The 16270-nt window shown below is 43.2% G+C and overlaps 4 protein-coding genes across 4 annotated transcripts; 1 reads left to right on the top strand and 3 right to left on the bottom strand.

The window, feature by feature from the left end:
- Window positions 1-358: 358 nt before the first annotated feature.
- LOC107276828 (uncharacterized) lies at window positions 359-3227 on the bottom strand. The gene is made up of 4 exons (XM_015782708.3): window positions 2874-3227; window positions 2498-2601; window positions 1050-1443; window positions 359-716 (listed from the first exon to the last, which is right to left on the bottom strand). Exons 1-4 carry the CDS (start codon window positions 2959-2961, stop codon window positions 592-594), a joined length of 711 nt encoding a protein of 236 aa, XP_015638194.1. The 5' UTR covers window positions 2962-3227; the 3' UTR covers window positions 359-591.
- Window positions 3228-6347: 3120 nt separating this feature from the next.
- Window positions 6348-7975, bottom strand: LOC136356655 (uncharacterized). The gene is made up of 3 exons (XM_066310898.1): window positions 7650-7975; window positions 6690-6754; window positions 6348-6565 (listed from the first exon to the last, which is right to left on the bottom strand). The coding sequence occupies exons 1-3, from the start codon at window positions 7973-7975 to the stop codon at window positions 6348-6350; spliced, it is 609 nt and encodes a 202-aa protein (XP_066166995.1).
- Window positions 7976-8478: 503 nt separating this feature from the next.
- On the top strand, window positions 8479-9879 carry LOC4338517 (large ribosomal subunit protein eL29z). Its single transcript, XM_015784703.3, has 3 exons — window positions 8479-8535; window positions 8646-8778; window positions 9594-9879. Exons 2-3 carry the CDS (start codon window positions 8677-8679, stop codon window positions 9672-9674), a joined length of 183 nt encoding a protein of 60 aa, XP_015640189.1. The 5' UTR covers window positions 8479-8535; window positions 8646-8676; the 3' UTR covers window positions 9675-9879.
- Window positions 9880-10430: 551 nt separating this feature from the next.
- Window positions 10431-11653, bottom strand: LOC9268371 (universal stress protein PHOS32). Its single transcript, XM_015784702.3, has 2 exons — window positions 11227-11653; window positions 10431-10826 (listed from the first exon to the last, which is right to left on the bottom strand). Exons 1-2 carry the CDS (start codon window positions 11548-11550, stop codon window positions 10611-10613), a joined length of 540 nt encoding a protein of 179 aa, XP_015640188.1. The 5' UTR covers window positions 11551-11653; the 3' UTR covers window positions 10431-10610.
- Window positions 11654-16270: the final 4617 nt, after the last annotated feature.

Genomic DNA, 16270 nt, shown 5'->3' with positions numbered 1-16270 from the left:
GTCAAACCCACCAAAAGACCTGTGGTGAACGGTTTTATAAGTTAAGGAATGTCATATATCTGTTTTTGTGGTTGGGGAACAATACCTTCGGTGTACTTTTTCCTTTTGAGAATGATTTATATTTGTATTATTTTTATGTGGCACTTAATAAATATGTTTATATCCGTGGATAAATATGTTCTATTTTTTTTGAGGAAAAAGATGTGGTAAATATGATTAACAAGGTCAACTCCTTTCTTTTGCATTGTACTATTGGAGAGTTGTGTATCATATTGCAATACAAAAATACAAGATCAATTCGACTTTTCGACCTGAATGGACGATCAAGAAAACCGGTTCTCAACCGTCGATATTAAGGTGAAGGAAACAAACACGCATCAAATTTATTATTCATCAAATCAAAAGACGTACAAATTACAGATTGTTGTTACATGAAATCAGCACTGGTGCGTGGGTTGTAGAAATCAATATCAATATGCTACAGTACTATTCACTATTCAGGAAATTAAAAAGAAAACACAACACATCTTTGAACTCTTCAGCAACGTTTGCCTGTGTCCAGTCAAAAGCTGCTCGAACAGCAGCAATCAATCAGGCCATCAGCCTTGTTCCAGCCCAGACGATTAGCAGAGAGGAAAACACCCTCGTGAGGCTGACAGTGGGCCCAGCTGCTCCGCTGGTCGGATAACCCGGACGCTTTACCGCCACGTGTGAGCCTACATGGGCACATATTCATCAAACACCAATGTTTAGATGACCAGTGTAAAGCATAGTAAAAACAAATAACCCTTCCTTCAGAAATATTATTTGATATTTATAACAAATTTGATTGGAATTTTAAATTGCCGCTACATCTCCAGACGTGACATATTGGGACGGATGGAGTAATGATAGTGATTTTCAAGCCGATTTTACTCTTTTTATTTCTTGTCTTAAACAGGTCAAAATTTTAAAGATTTAATCAAATCTTATCAAACATCGAATATATTTCTAAATGGAGAGTTAAGAGTAACTAATTAGCTGGTAATCTGCTAGCCCAACATTTTTACCTGAATTAGGAGAAGCATTCCCCGATCCAGCGCCACCACCAGTAGCACCGCCGGCGCCGCCGCCACCACCACCACTACCGCCGGAGGCTCCTGCACTGCCACCGCCACCGCCACCGGCGGCGGCGCCGGCGCCGCCCTGGCCATTGACGTTGCCGCAGGCCATCTGGAAGACGGCCTGGACTCCCTGCATGAGGCCCGGGCTGTAGCCGGCGAAGTTGCCGAAGATGCCGTTCACGCACCCCATCATCATGGTCATCTGCCCGAAGCACGGCGCGCTGCACATGGTCGCCGCCGCCGACCCGTTCGCCGCCGCCGGAGCCGACGTGGTGGCGCCGCTGCCACCGGTTGTGGTGGTGACGTTGATGCCCATCGATTGCAGGCACCCGTTGATCACCTGCCACAAGATTAATTAATATAATTAAACGTTTTTTTTCTTCATTTAGTTGGGTGATGAGCGAACGTACGACACTCAAAAGTCACTGACACTGGTAATATACAGACAGAGGAGATCACCGGCCATGCATAATTTGTAATAATAATGTTAAATATAAGAAAAAAAATGCAGTATTACTATTATGTTAATTTTATCCTAAGCTGACCAAATTGTAGAACAATTGTCCACGCTGTAATTATGGAAAAAGCGAATTGAACATCTGATAACTTATTATAAAAAAAATAAACCTTTTTGGCTATGAGCATTGTTTGTTTTCAAAAAAAGTTAATAGTGTGTCTATTTCCATAATTATATTAAAAATTGGTTCAAAAACTAAGAGAAGTGCTAGTTTGTTTTTGAACTATATACTTCCCTCCATTTTCTTAATAATTGAAAGCAAGCACTATTTATTTATGGATACGTCACTTTGTAAATATTTGCAAACAATAAAAAAAGATGATTTGTTATTAAAGTGTATAACGTCCTAAGTATATGTATGGAGCTTTTGTTCACTTTAGTCTAACCATCTAAGAATAATTCGCAGCCGAATTTCATATAGTAAAGTTAGGATTGCCAGTTGTTTAAAAACGAAGAAAGTAATAATTTTCAGGTATTTGACTGTCGTGTACAAAATGATTGCACATGGTGTACCAGCCTAATTTAAACAAAACAATGTAAACATCTCCATCCTTTAATATAGCTACATCGACCTTAATTTTTTCCAAGTTGAAGTGTACACACTAGGAGTTGCTTTTGGGGCTGAAGGTCAATGCTTATTTTGCACTAGTGACACAGTGACACCCTAATTAAATTAATGTTTCAAGGCCATTATACATCCCAATTGGTTGAACTAATATAATTTCACTGAAGAGTGCCTTTTGCATTGATCTCACAGTATGCATGCCACGCACTCAGTCACTTTCATTCTGCATAGTTTTTGGTCAGTAAGAATCTCTGGATCCATAGAAATGTTCTATGATGAAATTCAAAGTGAAGAGAAGAGAATGGAACTTACTTGTCTATTGTCAAAGCAGAGAGCAGCTTGTGCCACAATCTGGATTGCATCCTGTGTCCCTGGAACTACTGCACCACCACCACCTGCTCCCCCTCCTCCTTGCCCTGCATTGTTCAGATAAATACAGTTACTTAATTACTTAGAACCAAACAGATGGAGTGATGATACTTCCAATGCAAGGATCGTAAAATTCCTTCAGATTATATATGCTGAAAAATCCCTCAATACCCCTATCTGGAAACGTTAAAACTATGGCATTTTCAAATTTAAAGCTGATCATTTCCAAACAAGACCAAAGTCCTACTTTTGAACAAAAAGACAAGAAGCCATGCATCCCATATGTTAATTAAAAGTGGATCTAAGATAGATTAATTACCTCTACAGCTGGAGATACCAATGGAGAAGAGCACCACAGTGAGGCACACATGTCTGAGCTTGAGACAGGCCATGGCATGCAAGGACATGCAACTGAATGAACTGATCAAAATTCAGTTACTACTCCCTCACAGCTTGAGATTCTGCTTCTAGCACACCTAGCCTGCAGTCCCTCTTTATATGTGCAGGTTATGCAACTGAATTGGCAACAAAGCTGCTTATAAAATGCAGCACTGGATTAAAGAAGCATGGCAGCCTTGCTTCTTGGGGAACTCTGGATGGCTACTGAATATGAAGCAAAATGTGATCCCTTGAACCATTTGGTGAGTTAATATTCAGGCAGAGGCATATGGATCACTGGGAGATGATTGCAAGCTAGTCCCAATTGCTATAAAAACCATGCATGACATGGGTAATGGCCATTCTGTGCAGGTGTTTGGTACACAAGAACCAACTACCCCTCACTAGTTTCCTAGACTTGGTCCTGTGTTGGAGTGTGCACAAATCACACCTAAACTGGACATCGATTAATTGGTTAAGTTCTTAAGTTTCCAGCCTAGTTTTGTTGACTATGCTGGACCTTGATGTACTTTGGATGTCTCAGTTGCTTCCAGTGAGCTTTGAGCTCGCATGAGAATGATTCGTATCAAATTAAGTGCTTGTTTTTCTACCATGGTAGACGAGTTCTGTCTGGTTCTGGTAATTGTGACGTATGGCTTAGGTTATATGCAGAATTGAATTATTGAAATATCGCTAAAACGGACTATACTGAAATTTTTATTGATTTGATTTCTTCCAAATTACCAAGCAACGACATAGTATATATAGCTAGTGAAAATGAACAAGAAATTGAAATACACCCTCCGGCAATGAATAATTGACGTTTACAGTAAGTTTTGGTCAAACTTTAAAATTCACTTCTATCAATTTCATATTAGAATCAGTTTAATTATAAGATTCAATAGGTTTATAATATCACGGTAGTACTTTTCGAGGTAAATCTATATATATACAATTTCATTTGGTTTTAAACTACACATTTGAGAAACTTTCGACGGTTTAAATTTTAAAACTTTGATCGAACCCTACTCTAAACGTCAAATATTTATAAATGTGCTTTCTCCATCTTAAAATATATAGTTCAACTTTGAACTTAAAATGGCAGCTATATTTTTTTTTAGTGATAGCTATATTTTAAAACATAGAAAGTTAATTAAGACGCTGATCGGGTTAGCGGTGGTGGCAGCGGTTATTAATTGACATGATGATGAGTCATGGGCTCATCAAGCATGTGGAGTGGAAGACATGCGTACACAGATCGATGACAGTAGGCAGTTCCTTGTGCTTGCGGGGGGAGGGGACTGAAGGGGATGCCAATGGCCGTTGAGCTCACCTTGACTCGCCTGCCGATTGTTGCCAACAACCACAACCTGCCAAGAACGCCTCTCGCAACCTGATTCCCAGCTAGCCGCTATCTCGCAACCTGATTGCCTGCACCGCTAGCTGCACGTATGGAAATACATATTCTAACTTAATATCCTTTAACTTTAAAAGGTTTATATGTGAGTCCCACAGATTATGGATCCACATGCCGGCGATCCATATTACAGAACCGACGTCGGAGGAGCCTCTCCTTGAACGCACTTACATAGGAGAAAAATGGCTTGGAAATGGACTAACACCAACTCTGCCATATCTGTTTTTATATCTTTTTGGAATCGGAATTGAAATAAAAACCGTAGATAAAAAACATAATATGATACTGATGAATATAGATACGGAGCGAATATTGTAACTAATATTTATCGGAATATGAAAATAGAGGTTGTTGCTTCTTCTTTAGCGAAGAGATGTGCCTCACTATTTTTTTCTAAAACAATAAATTAAAATTCCTATTTTTTATCAATTAATAATATATAACTAGTTTTACACTTTACTTTTCATGAAAATTACAATAAGCAAGAACTATATATTAGTCAGTACGGCATGGTCTAATAAAAAATAGTTATTAGACAAGAGAAAAGCATATCTAAAGCATTGGTAGAAAAAAAAATCCATTCAACTAACCACCTCAGTACTGTGTACAAATCTGAGCATCTAAAGTAGAGAATGATCAAGCTAATCAGCTACATAAAAATAATTTGTTTATGTTTGTGAGAAAAAAAATACAAATTCGTTTTTGGAAAGCTTGCAACCGATTCTGGTTTCCAACGAATATTAGCCTTACTATATTCGTTTTCGTTTTTGAGAAAAAAAAATCTAAATGCATTTCTGTTTCCGAGAAAAAAAATCCAGATTTTGGAAAGTATCTAACCAATTCCAGCTTTTGACGGGCAGTAGTCTTCCTGTATTCGTTTTTGTTTTCAAGAAAAAAAAGAATTTCTAAATCGTTGTTGTTTTCAAAGCTTTAAAAGAAATTCCAACACTTTTCGTTCGAAAAACACTAGTTGAAGCCGAAAACTTTTCGAACCGTTTGCACCCTACGTGCGTACACGCTCGATCGAGAGCATTGCGTCGCCACCAAACCATCGGACTTGGGTCCGTCAGAACTCAGATCGATCGATCGATGCCCGCAGCTAAGCTCCCAAATTAACCTACCTAGGTCGGGTACGTTCGTGCTACCTGCCTGTACGACGCTACCAATCAAATTGGCTACTGATCATCAATAGAATCTACTACATGCGTAGTGACGCCTAGCTTCTCTCCAAACCTCACACGAGCCTGCATGCAGGAGCTACCTACAAACACGACCAGAGCAGAGAGTGCACACGAATGAATGCGACGCGGTAGGTAGGTCCTTGGATCGATCGATCGGGCTTAGCATTCTAGAAGGGTTTTGCTCTCAATTCCCGGCTGATCTCTCACCTAACCATCGATCGATCGAGCTAGCTAGCGTTTTACATATACTCCTATGTGCAAGCTTTAAATTGTTCACTGAGGCACGAGGCAGCACGCGTTGGTAATATACTAGGATGCATATATGTGGTCACTGGCCATAAGCGAGCAGATCGAAAAAACAACCAAGAACAAGAACGAGATAAAACCAATCTGATAAAACCAACACGTTACAAATAGTAAGTTGGAGCTCTAAATAACAACGCGTGCTGCAACGTATAACAAATGATAAGTTGAGACGCACGCTGCCGGTGAATCAACCCTATTCCTACAAGCAAATCAAAGAAATAAGCAAGAACAAGATAAAACCAATCTAATATAGCAAATAGGAATTGAATACAAATGATAAGTTGGGGTTCCAAATAACAAGTAGATGGGTGGTCTAGCCAACACGTGCCTGCAAGCAAATAGCAATGGCTAAACTTTAATCTAACAAACCCAAGAAATCCTGGAGAGGTACCTAGCTATTTTATAAAGGTGGGAAGAACGATTTAGGGGTCCCTAGGGTCGTGCACTCGCGCTCTACCTGGTTAGGATGCACCCCACATGGGCCCCACTTAAGCCAGGGTCCCAAACAAAATTACAATCCCTCTAGGGCGAGGTCGGGGAGCGCGAGCAGCTCGGCGGGCAACGCGCGCAGCGCGTCCACCAGCGGCGTCGCCGCCACGAGCGGGAGATACACCGACGTGAGCTTCTCGAAGGTGTGGTCCAGGTGCCGTGCTGCCACGTGCTGCGCCGCCGTGGTCTTGCCCCGTGCGTGAGCAGCAGCCGCGGTGGCCGGCGGCGGCGTCTCTTTGCCTCAAGCGAAGTCAGGATGCCCAGGTACTAGATGGCCAATGGCGGCGTCTCGTTTACTCTCTCTTGAGGTATCACGCCTAGTACCCAGGTACTATGGTCTGATACCTAGGTACCAGCTCGATACCAGGGTATCGGATACCAGGTACCAACTGGTACTCAGGTACTGGGTACAAGGTACCAGGTACCAGCCTATACCAGGTATCAGAAAGGAGTCACTTAAGGCCATATTGCTAAGGAAAAAGTGCATTGAAGGTCCCTTCACTTGTCATCGGGATACAAAAACGTCCTCGAACCGCAAAACCAGATATGCGGAGTCCCTTAACTATACAAAACCGGTCACCCGAGGTCCTTCAGTGGTTTGGACCTCTGTTTTGGTCTACGTGGCGGATGAGTTAGCGTGGGACCCACGTGAGCCCCACATGTCAGATGTCCACGCCACCTTCTCTCTTTCCCTTCTTCTCTCCCTTTCTCATCTCTCTCTCTCTCTCTCACTTCTGTGCGAGCTGGCCGGGGTGAGGCGGGAGGGCGGCGCCGCGACGGCCACCGGCAGAGGCGGCGTGCGAGCGCGGCGGCTTCTCCGCTTTCTCCGCCTCCTCGCCCCGCTCGGCCGACGTGGGGCGCGCTCTTGTCGTCGCGTGCGCCGGCGAACGCGTCGGCCCTGTCAGCGGCGCCGGCGACGAGTACGCGCAGTGGGACGCGGCGGTGGGGTGCAGCCTCACCGGCTCGTGGTCCAGCACGGCGCGCCCATATTCTCACCGATAAATTAAGCAGCCAATCGAGCTAGCTAGACACACACAATGAGCAAGCAAATGCAAGCAGCCGGTGGCACATATATATATTCCCGAGCGGCCGGCAAATGACGTCGGCAGCGGCGCCGCTATTAGAAGTGGTAGTGCGCCTTGCAGTTGGCGTCGCAGTCGTAGAAGCAGGGGCCCTCGCACTGCATCTGGCACACCAGCAGCGCCCCTCGGCACCGCCTCATCGCTGCCATGCACCGCGCGTACTCCCCCACCCGGTACAGACTCGAGTTGTAGCTCGGCCGCCGCCCGTGCCTCCTCCCCCGCCGCGCGCTCCTCATCCCCACGCCACCGCCGCCATCGCCGGCCTTTTCCCTCTCCGCCCTGATGCCCTTGCCGCCCTCGCCGCCGCCACCGCCTTTTTTGCCACCTTTGTAGCGCCGTCTACCATTGCCGCATCCCCACCAGCACCTTCTTCCGCCGCTACTGCCGCCACCGCCACCTCCGCCTCCACTACCGCCACCGCCACCGCCTCCCCGTCCTCCTTCGCCGCCTCCCCCGACGCCACTGCTCCCGCCACCGCCGCCGTCAGTGCCCCAGCCCCACCCCCATCCATAGCTCCAAGAACTCCCCCCGCTGCTTCCCCCTCCTCCACCACCACCACCGTCTCCATCCTTCCGGCCGGCCACAGTCGCCACACCAGCCACACCACGCTCGCACGCCGCCTCCGCCGGCGGCGGTCACGGCGCCGCTCTCCCGCCTCACCCCGGACAGCTTGCACAGAAGTGAAGAGATAGAGATGAGGAATGGAGAGAAGAGGGGAAAGAGAGAGGGTGACGTGGACACCTGACATGTGGGACCCCATATGGGTCCCACGCTGACTCATCCGTAGACCAAAACTGGGGTCAAAACCACCGAAGGACCTCGGGTGACTAGTTTTGTATAGTTAAGGGACCCTGCGTATCTGATTTTGCGGTTCGAGGATGTTTTTTATCCCGACTATAAGTTGAGGGACCTTCGGTGCACTTTTTCCTATTGCTAATTAGCCCGTTAAAACAGCTCGATCAGGGCCCAAACAATGGGCCGAATTTCGGCCCATCCAACCACGGGCTTAGGGAAGCCATCCCCCTCCTGGCCTCCCCTATATAAACTCGCCCTCGAGTCCAAGCCATCCCCGAAACCCTAGACGCCGCCGCCGACCTCCTCCCGTGCTCGCGACTTCTCTCGACGCCGGTAAGAGAACCGTACCATCTCGTCTCCTCGCGCATCCGCCCAAAATCTCCTCTTCCTCCTCCTGTTTCTCCTCTGATTCGTTTGACCCTCATCTGCTATTCCTGTTCTAGGTGGAGTGAGAGAGAGAGAGAGAGATCGGAGATGGCCAAGTCGAAGAACCACACGGCGCACAACCAGTCGTACAAGGCGCACAAGAACGGCATCAAGAAGCCCAAGCGCCACCGCCAGACCTCCACCAAGGGGGTGCGTCTCTTTGCTCCTTCCCTCTCTCTCACTCTCAGATCCAGATTCCCTGCAATCCTGTAGCCTTGCCTTGGTTTCTTGCAAAAATGATGTTTTCTTCATGTGGACATAGTAATTCACTGCAAAAAATTTGTTCATACTGTGTTGCCTTTTGTTTGAATTACAGTTCGAATAATGTGTATATGTGGCTAGAGGCTTTTGGAAATGTTCGAATGACAGTTCTAGGTTTTCCATGTTCGAATGACAGTGTCGGTTAGACTGTTATTAAAATCTCCTTACTATTGAGTTAGGCATTATATGCAGTTGTAATGTGGTTATATGAAACCGTACGAGTTGCATCGATATTAGACAGGAATTTGTTAGGTGCCTATCTGAGTTTTCCTGCGATTAACTGTGTCAATTTCACTGCTTAAGTTCTCAAAATGGCTTTCTACTCCTGTGTCACTTAGCCTTGTGGAATTGGATATTTTGCTTGGTTTTAGCCCTGCCGTTTGATGATTATTAGCCAAAGATTAAGTCCAACGTTCATTGGACCCAGTGCTCAGGTAGTTTGGGCAATCGTCTGTGTATGTCAATATACTTTTCTGGACAGTATAAACAATTTAATCACAAGTCGAAGCGACTTTGAATTTGTCTATATAGTCTTGTGGTGTGTAGGAATCTATTTTGTTGCTTATTCTTGCATCCTATTTTGTTCTTAGGATTTATTTTGTTTTCGGAAATCAATTCAAATGTCCTCGCTGTTATGTTGAAATTGAATCCTGTTGCCTTGTTTCCGCGTTCTTACCTGGGTTCTTTGTAAATTGCTTTTATAGATGGACCCAAAGTTCCTCAGGAACCAGAGGTACTCGAGGAAGCACAACAAGAAGAGTGGTGAGGCTGAATCCGAGGAGTAAGGTGGAGGAGCCTTTTGGTTATGAATGTTTCTTGTATCTCTGGATCTACAGTTTTGAACCTATTTCACTGTTCTGTAAGGGCAAAGGAGATTACTATGGTACTTAAGTTTTATCATGCGTAGTTTGGCTCTGTGCAACCCAGTTCCATGCTGTTGGATTGCACCTGAAATATTATCTTCTATAAGAATTGGTTATCCATTTTTAAGGTTGTCTTGTTTGCATTAGCACATCTCAATATTTTGTTGTGATGCCTGGATGACTGGAAGTGCTTCTTGACTGCTTACAGCTCGTGATTCGTCAGAATGTGTTATCTTTTTTGTCTTTCTGAGTGTATGGTATTCGTGGATTTACATGCTTATTTGAATTATCATCCCCAATCCACCCGTGTAGTTACCTTGGATGTGATTTGTCATTCACTCTGGTTGCTGATTAGCCTTTAAGAACAGATTCAACTAGATGGATCCCAAAGCTTCTGCTGGTGTATAAACTTGTAGCTTGTAGGATTGTACTGTATATCTTATGTGAAGACGCTCGCTTGTAGCTTGTAGGATTACATTTCACATTCTTGGGGCTAAAATAGGAATGGTGTCATATTTGGGTCTAGGAATGTAGCTGGGTTCCTTGTGGAATTTCTTTGTTCCTATGGGCATTGTTAGGAAATGGAGCCCAATCTTTTCTTTTTCAACGTGAGCGATTTGGGGAACTAGAATAACCGAGTCAATCTTAGATAGTAATGCTCTGATGTTGCACAGTAACTGAAGCAAGCCTAGCATTTGCATATATACATTAGAGAGTGCAATAATGTTGTTACTTGTTACTACAAGGAAAACATGTACTACTACACATACACAAACTCTGCACCAAGGCCACTATATACATACACCCATATTATCACAACATTCCACAGATTGCATCCTGGACCGCGGAGTTGGCGCATCAAGAGGCCTTGGCGTTGGTGCCGGGCCTCTTGACGACGACGACGGGGCACTTGCAGTGCTGGACGCAGTGGTTGCTGACGCTCCCCAGCAGCGTCCTCTGCAGGAAACCGTAACCATGGCTCCCCATCACCACCATGTCCGCGCCGGCCTTCTCCACCGCCCCGCAGATCACATCCCTCGGGTCCCCTTTCTCCACCCGCGTCTCCACCTTCACCTGCACATCAGAGGAGACGAGATGATCAGTCAATCGTACCACCATAAGTGTGATTCGTGTGTGTACGTCTTCCATGTAATTGACTTTAGGAAAAAAAAATCCTCCGCTTGTAAGGCCCGTTGGTTTAAGGCAATTGAATGGTAAAGTCAAAAAAAATCCTCCGCTTGTAAGGCCCGTTGGTTTAAGGCAATTGAATGGATATTATTAACATAGACATTGAGAAAACTCGTTAGCACATGGTTAATTATTATAAAATTAAAAGACGAATAATTAGATTTTCTAAAAATAACTTCTAGACAGAAGTTTTTTTTTGTTAGAAACGTATAATTTAACCGTCTAAAAAACGTGCTAACGGAAAACGAGAATGTCAAAGTTTGGAGTTGAGAGAAAGCTAAGTTACATTGGGGAAGGCGGTGCAGATGTCGCGGGCCTTGGCGACGACGGAGTCGGCGGCGGTGGCCATGTAGCGGTCCATGCTGTCCATCACCTCCTGGGTCAGCACGTAGCCGCCGCCGTCGATCACCGGGTAGTAGAGCGGCCGCGCCGGCCGGGCGTGGACCAGGACCACGGCCGGCGGCGGCGCGGCCGCGGGGGACTTGGCGGCGGCGGAGACCACGTTGGAGAGGCACCACGACAGCGCGTGCATGCTCTCCTCGCTCTCGTCCACCGCCACCACCACCCGCCGCGGCGATCCTCCTCCTCCTCCTCCGGTGACGTTCTCCATGGCTGCCGGATTAATTAACTCTCTGATCTCTTATGTGGTTTCAATTGATGGCTACTATATATGGTGACAATCTGACACTGTGTATTGCTAATGCTGAATTGCTGATGATTGAGCAAGCCGGAGAGCTTTCTATATAGAACATGGATGGATGCTTAGCTGATGGCGGGCTGGCGGCAGGAGTAAGCTAGCTTCGGTGATGCTTTCGAACATTGCTGCTTGACGGTTTTGCCCTTCAGTTGCGGAATATCTTTGGGATAAGTATGAGTTGAAATTTATGATTTTCTAGGGGGCGATTTTCATGTTGGTAGGAAGTTTCTACAGGGTAGGTAGTTTGGCGCTAGGGACATGTCGACATGAGGACCAATTTTCGCGCAACTGACGAGTTCATTTTTGTTCTAAATAGATGATGCATGATCTAATTCTAATAATATTAGAAAAAATATCCGTGCGTTATAATAGAAAAATTATTTTAATCATCTTATTATTATACGGTTTAGTTAATGTGAAATTCACTATAAGAATCCGCTTGAATTTGTTTCTTTTATAAAATCATGAGTTGCAATTAAGAGTTTGATCGTCTCAAGTAATCAGCATGCAAGTTTTTTTTTAAAGAGATTTCCTATACGACTCTTTTTTATTTCCAAAAGCGAATGAACTTAAAACCGACTCAAACAATGATCTATATTTCTAAAAGCGAGTGAATTTAAAAACCGACTCAAACAAGATGACATACCAAAGTACCAGTAAAAACATCTTTAATTTTTATAATAGTAGAGATTCGAGGGTACAAAACGAAAAATAGAAGATTTCTCTCTACTATTATAAAAATTGAAGATGTTTTTTACCGGTACTTTGGTACGTAATTTTTGTTTGGGTCGGTTTTTAAATTTATCTATTTTTGGAAATACAAAATAAATCGTATAAGAAATTTCTTTTTAAAAAAACTCGCATGCTAACTTGATACGAAAGTCGAACTACTAATTGCAGCTTATAATTTTCTAAAAAATATATATCCTAGCGAATTCATATAGCGAATTTTATCCTAGTTAAATCGTATAACAATAATAAGATTAAAATAGTCTTCACCCGTTGGAACACACGGCTATTTTTCTATTAAAAGTATTATAAAAAAACTCATACATATAGTTTTTCTTAATAAATAGAAGCTTAGGAAGCATGAAGTGATTACAGTAGTAGAACTCACTTAGGTCCCGTTCGTTTCTCCAACAAGAGTTGGACGAAGATAAAGATTTTTATGGCACGTTTTTCAAACTATTAAATGGTGTGTTTTGTGCGAAAACTTTCTATATGAAAGTTGTTTTAAAATATCAGATTAATCCGTTTTCTAAGTTTGTAATAATTAAAACTCAATTAATCGCACGTTATTACCACCTCGTTTTGCGTGAAACACTTAATCTGATATCTTCAGGAGATTCAAACACCATCTTAGCAATATTTTGTTTAAATTCTAGTAATATGTTTCTTTTAATCCCGAATAAACGGACTATATGTATTTTGACGTTGATCGATCTTTCAGTGGTTGCACATTCACATCCATCTAGAAATGAAAATAAGATTGTATAGAAGAAGGTTTTGGTTGGATAAGGAGAAGAGGGTCACACTGGTAATTTGTTTTTTTTTGGCAGGTCAGCAAAACTGCGTGCTGCGGCACAAGAGTCGCCGGTTTTCTCTTGCACAAGCAGCTGCCGATATCCTGCAGGCCGCCGGACTGGATAGCAATTAGCAAGAATGTACGCACGACAAGACAGACAGACAGACAGAGACCTCTCTCCTTTGTGCTCGCAGCGTGACGGCGAAGTAGAAATATCTACCCACAAGGGCGAACGTAAGATTTTGAAAGTGTGGGTATTCAAGATTTATATTACAATATTTTAAGATACATATTTATGTTATATATGAAAAAGAGGATGTATCTATTGAAAAGTAATAATCAGAAAAAAAAAGACACAGGAAGAATGGGGATTGAACCCAACGCCCATTAAATGTACTAACCAATTGAGTAATTATTATTATTCTTTTGCATAGATGGATAGCTACTTTTAAAAAACATTGGGTATTCGTATGAATACCTATGATCCCTTTTGTGCTCGTCTCTCTGTCTACCCATCTACCCAATTCTAGTACCCAGTTATCCAGGTGCAGAGCAGTTCAATAAATTTTGAGCATCTCAAACCGTGGCTCCAAACGTGCATCGCGAACTGTTTATTTGAAATTTATCAAAATTCCATTCGAATTAATTAAAACGATAATCGAAGCCTTGGACAGGATTTAAAATGATAAAATCCGTTAGCCAATTGAGATTGTAAGCCCCGGTGTATAGGATATGCAAGTACCAGCAGAAGAAGGTGGCCGGCCGGGGTCTCATGATCTTATCCAAACTCCAAACCAAATGGATTAGATACATCCAGCGGGGGAGCTATCGACTCGTCGATCAAACCGGCCGTTTTGGTCCCCTGAATAGCTTGGCAGCTTGCAAAGTGAAAATACATGAGTGTGATGAGTGAAAGGGGTGAGTCATGCAAAGCTACAAAAATGCATCGATCTATTCCCAACTAATGGTACACGCACTTGCACTTGGAAAGTGAGTTGGGAATGCATTATTTTTACTGTAGGAATGACTGTAGAAGGGGATAACGATTCTTTTGTAAGACACGCGGCACGATCAGATTTGTTATGGTAACGAGACAGATCTGGTTTGTTTTTTTTTTTTAATCTTGAATCTTGACGAGCTACTAAAAGATTAGCTTGGCTTGCCTGGCTCGGCGAGCCAATGTGAGCTATATTGCTAGTGTTTTTTTTAAAGGGAAAATTACAAAAACCACCCCAAATATCACTCTGAGTTTAAGATGCCTCCCCATAAGAAGATTTGTTGCAAATCCCCACCTCCTAATTCATCTTGATTTGATTTAGGCACATTCTCTCCACATATGCGTGATTCCCGATTCATCGGCGGCAATTCGGGATTTCAGGATGACGAAGCGACACGGCTCGGCCTCGATCTCCGCCTCTCCGGTCTCGCAAGTCGCAGTCGCGGGCAGACGAAGCGACGCGCAATCGCGCACGCGCCTTTGCCGCTGATCGGTGATTGCATCATCGCACGCGATTGAACTTCTGTTGGGCTGCGGCTGGGCTGGGAGAGAGAGAGGGGGGTGGTAAGTGATGGGGCCCCCTCTGCCCTGGGCCCTAGGCGGTCGCACAACCGGCCTATGCCCTGGGCCGGCCCTGTTCCCGAAGAATCTTGTAGCGAAATCAACTGAGTCCCACTAGGCGGGAGCAAGAGATTATGTTGTTTGTTCTGTATAAGATGATCATTTCATTGTGTTATCATGGATATTTTCACTGTGTTTTTCATGGTATACTAGTTATATAAATTCGAAACCGATATCATGTGTACTGAATAACAAATCCATTTTTTTTTTCACGGACGTAATGAGCATACATAAACATTTGAACACGAAGCAGTAATCATATAGCTAGATTAGAACTGCATGATTTCATCTGTTGCAATTGGTCAGATGACCCAAAATAGTAGGTTTCAATACAGTTTAATAAAAAATTAAGGCCACACAATCTAAACAAGAGACCTGTTGACAAATCATCACGATGAACGGGACTTGGCTAATTTCACCACGAGATACTCCAGGATTCACGCATGTATAGAGAGAAGTTGCCTAAATCAAACCAATGTGAATTAGGAGGTGGGGATTTGCAACAAATCTTCTTATAAGAGGGCATCTCAAACTTAGAGTGATATTTGGGATGGTTATTACAATTTTCCCTTTTTTTAATGATGAAAAAGAGTTTTCGGCCTTTATTTGATAGGAAGCTAGAGCCGGATTATTACAAGTTTGCAGCACCTCAGTTTAGATCACTAGAACAAAATAAGGCCAAACAAAAAAATATTTTGAATATTTAAATATTCATTATATATTAGCAAAATGGGAAGTAGGGAGTGGTAAAGGGTATATTAAGTAAGCACAAATCAAATAAAGTAAGTTTAAAGAAAAAGATAATAGGTAAAATAGATAAAGAATGGTGTTAACATATATATATATATATACTGACAAGCTTAATGCATGATGATGAGTACGTAGCTTACAACTTGGTTCATTAAGCTAAAGAGTGTTGTCTTATAATATAAGAGATTTTGTTTATTTAGTTATATAAGTTAAATCTCTTATATATCATAGCACGTAGTTAGTTATAGACAGCTCAATTCGGCTTGTTTAGAACCCGAGTGCATTCGTCCAAAAAATTAAAAAAAGACCTCGAGTTTGAGCGAATAGAAAGTTTTGAGTCACCCCTAGATGATTGTACTTGTTTACTGTGAACTTTTAAGTTGCACTTCGAAATTTTGCCACGACTTAAAAAAGAAAGAAGAAAGAACTATGAAAAATGGTTCAATTTCACCGTGAAATAGAAAAGGTCCATGGAAGAGGTCTAGAAAGCACCCTCGATCAACTTGGCCCAACCTAGCAACTTCCGATCCAAAGCTGATCATATCAGAGACCGTCGGCCTGGCTAGGCCCAGAAGCAGCACCGATTTGGAGCTGGTCTTCGCAGCCCATGTCCGGCCCGTTCTTCTTCTTCTCCTTGTTTTTTTAAAGTAAATTTCAGAAAAGAGACTATCTAATAAACGTTTGCAAGTTTTTTGGGTGAAAAACTTTCAAATGTAAAGTAGTGTAAAACATGAGGTTTT

This window comes from Oryza sativa, chromosome 5 (assembly GCF_034140825.1).
Source record: "Oryza sativa Japonica Group chromosome 5, ASM3414082v1".
NCBI lineage: Eukaryota > Viridiplantae > Streptophyta > Magnoliopsida > Poales > Poaceae > Oryza > Oryza sativa.
Note: the sequence above shows the minus strand (reverse complement) of the source record. Positions and strands in the feature narration are given on the sequence as shown.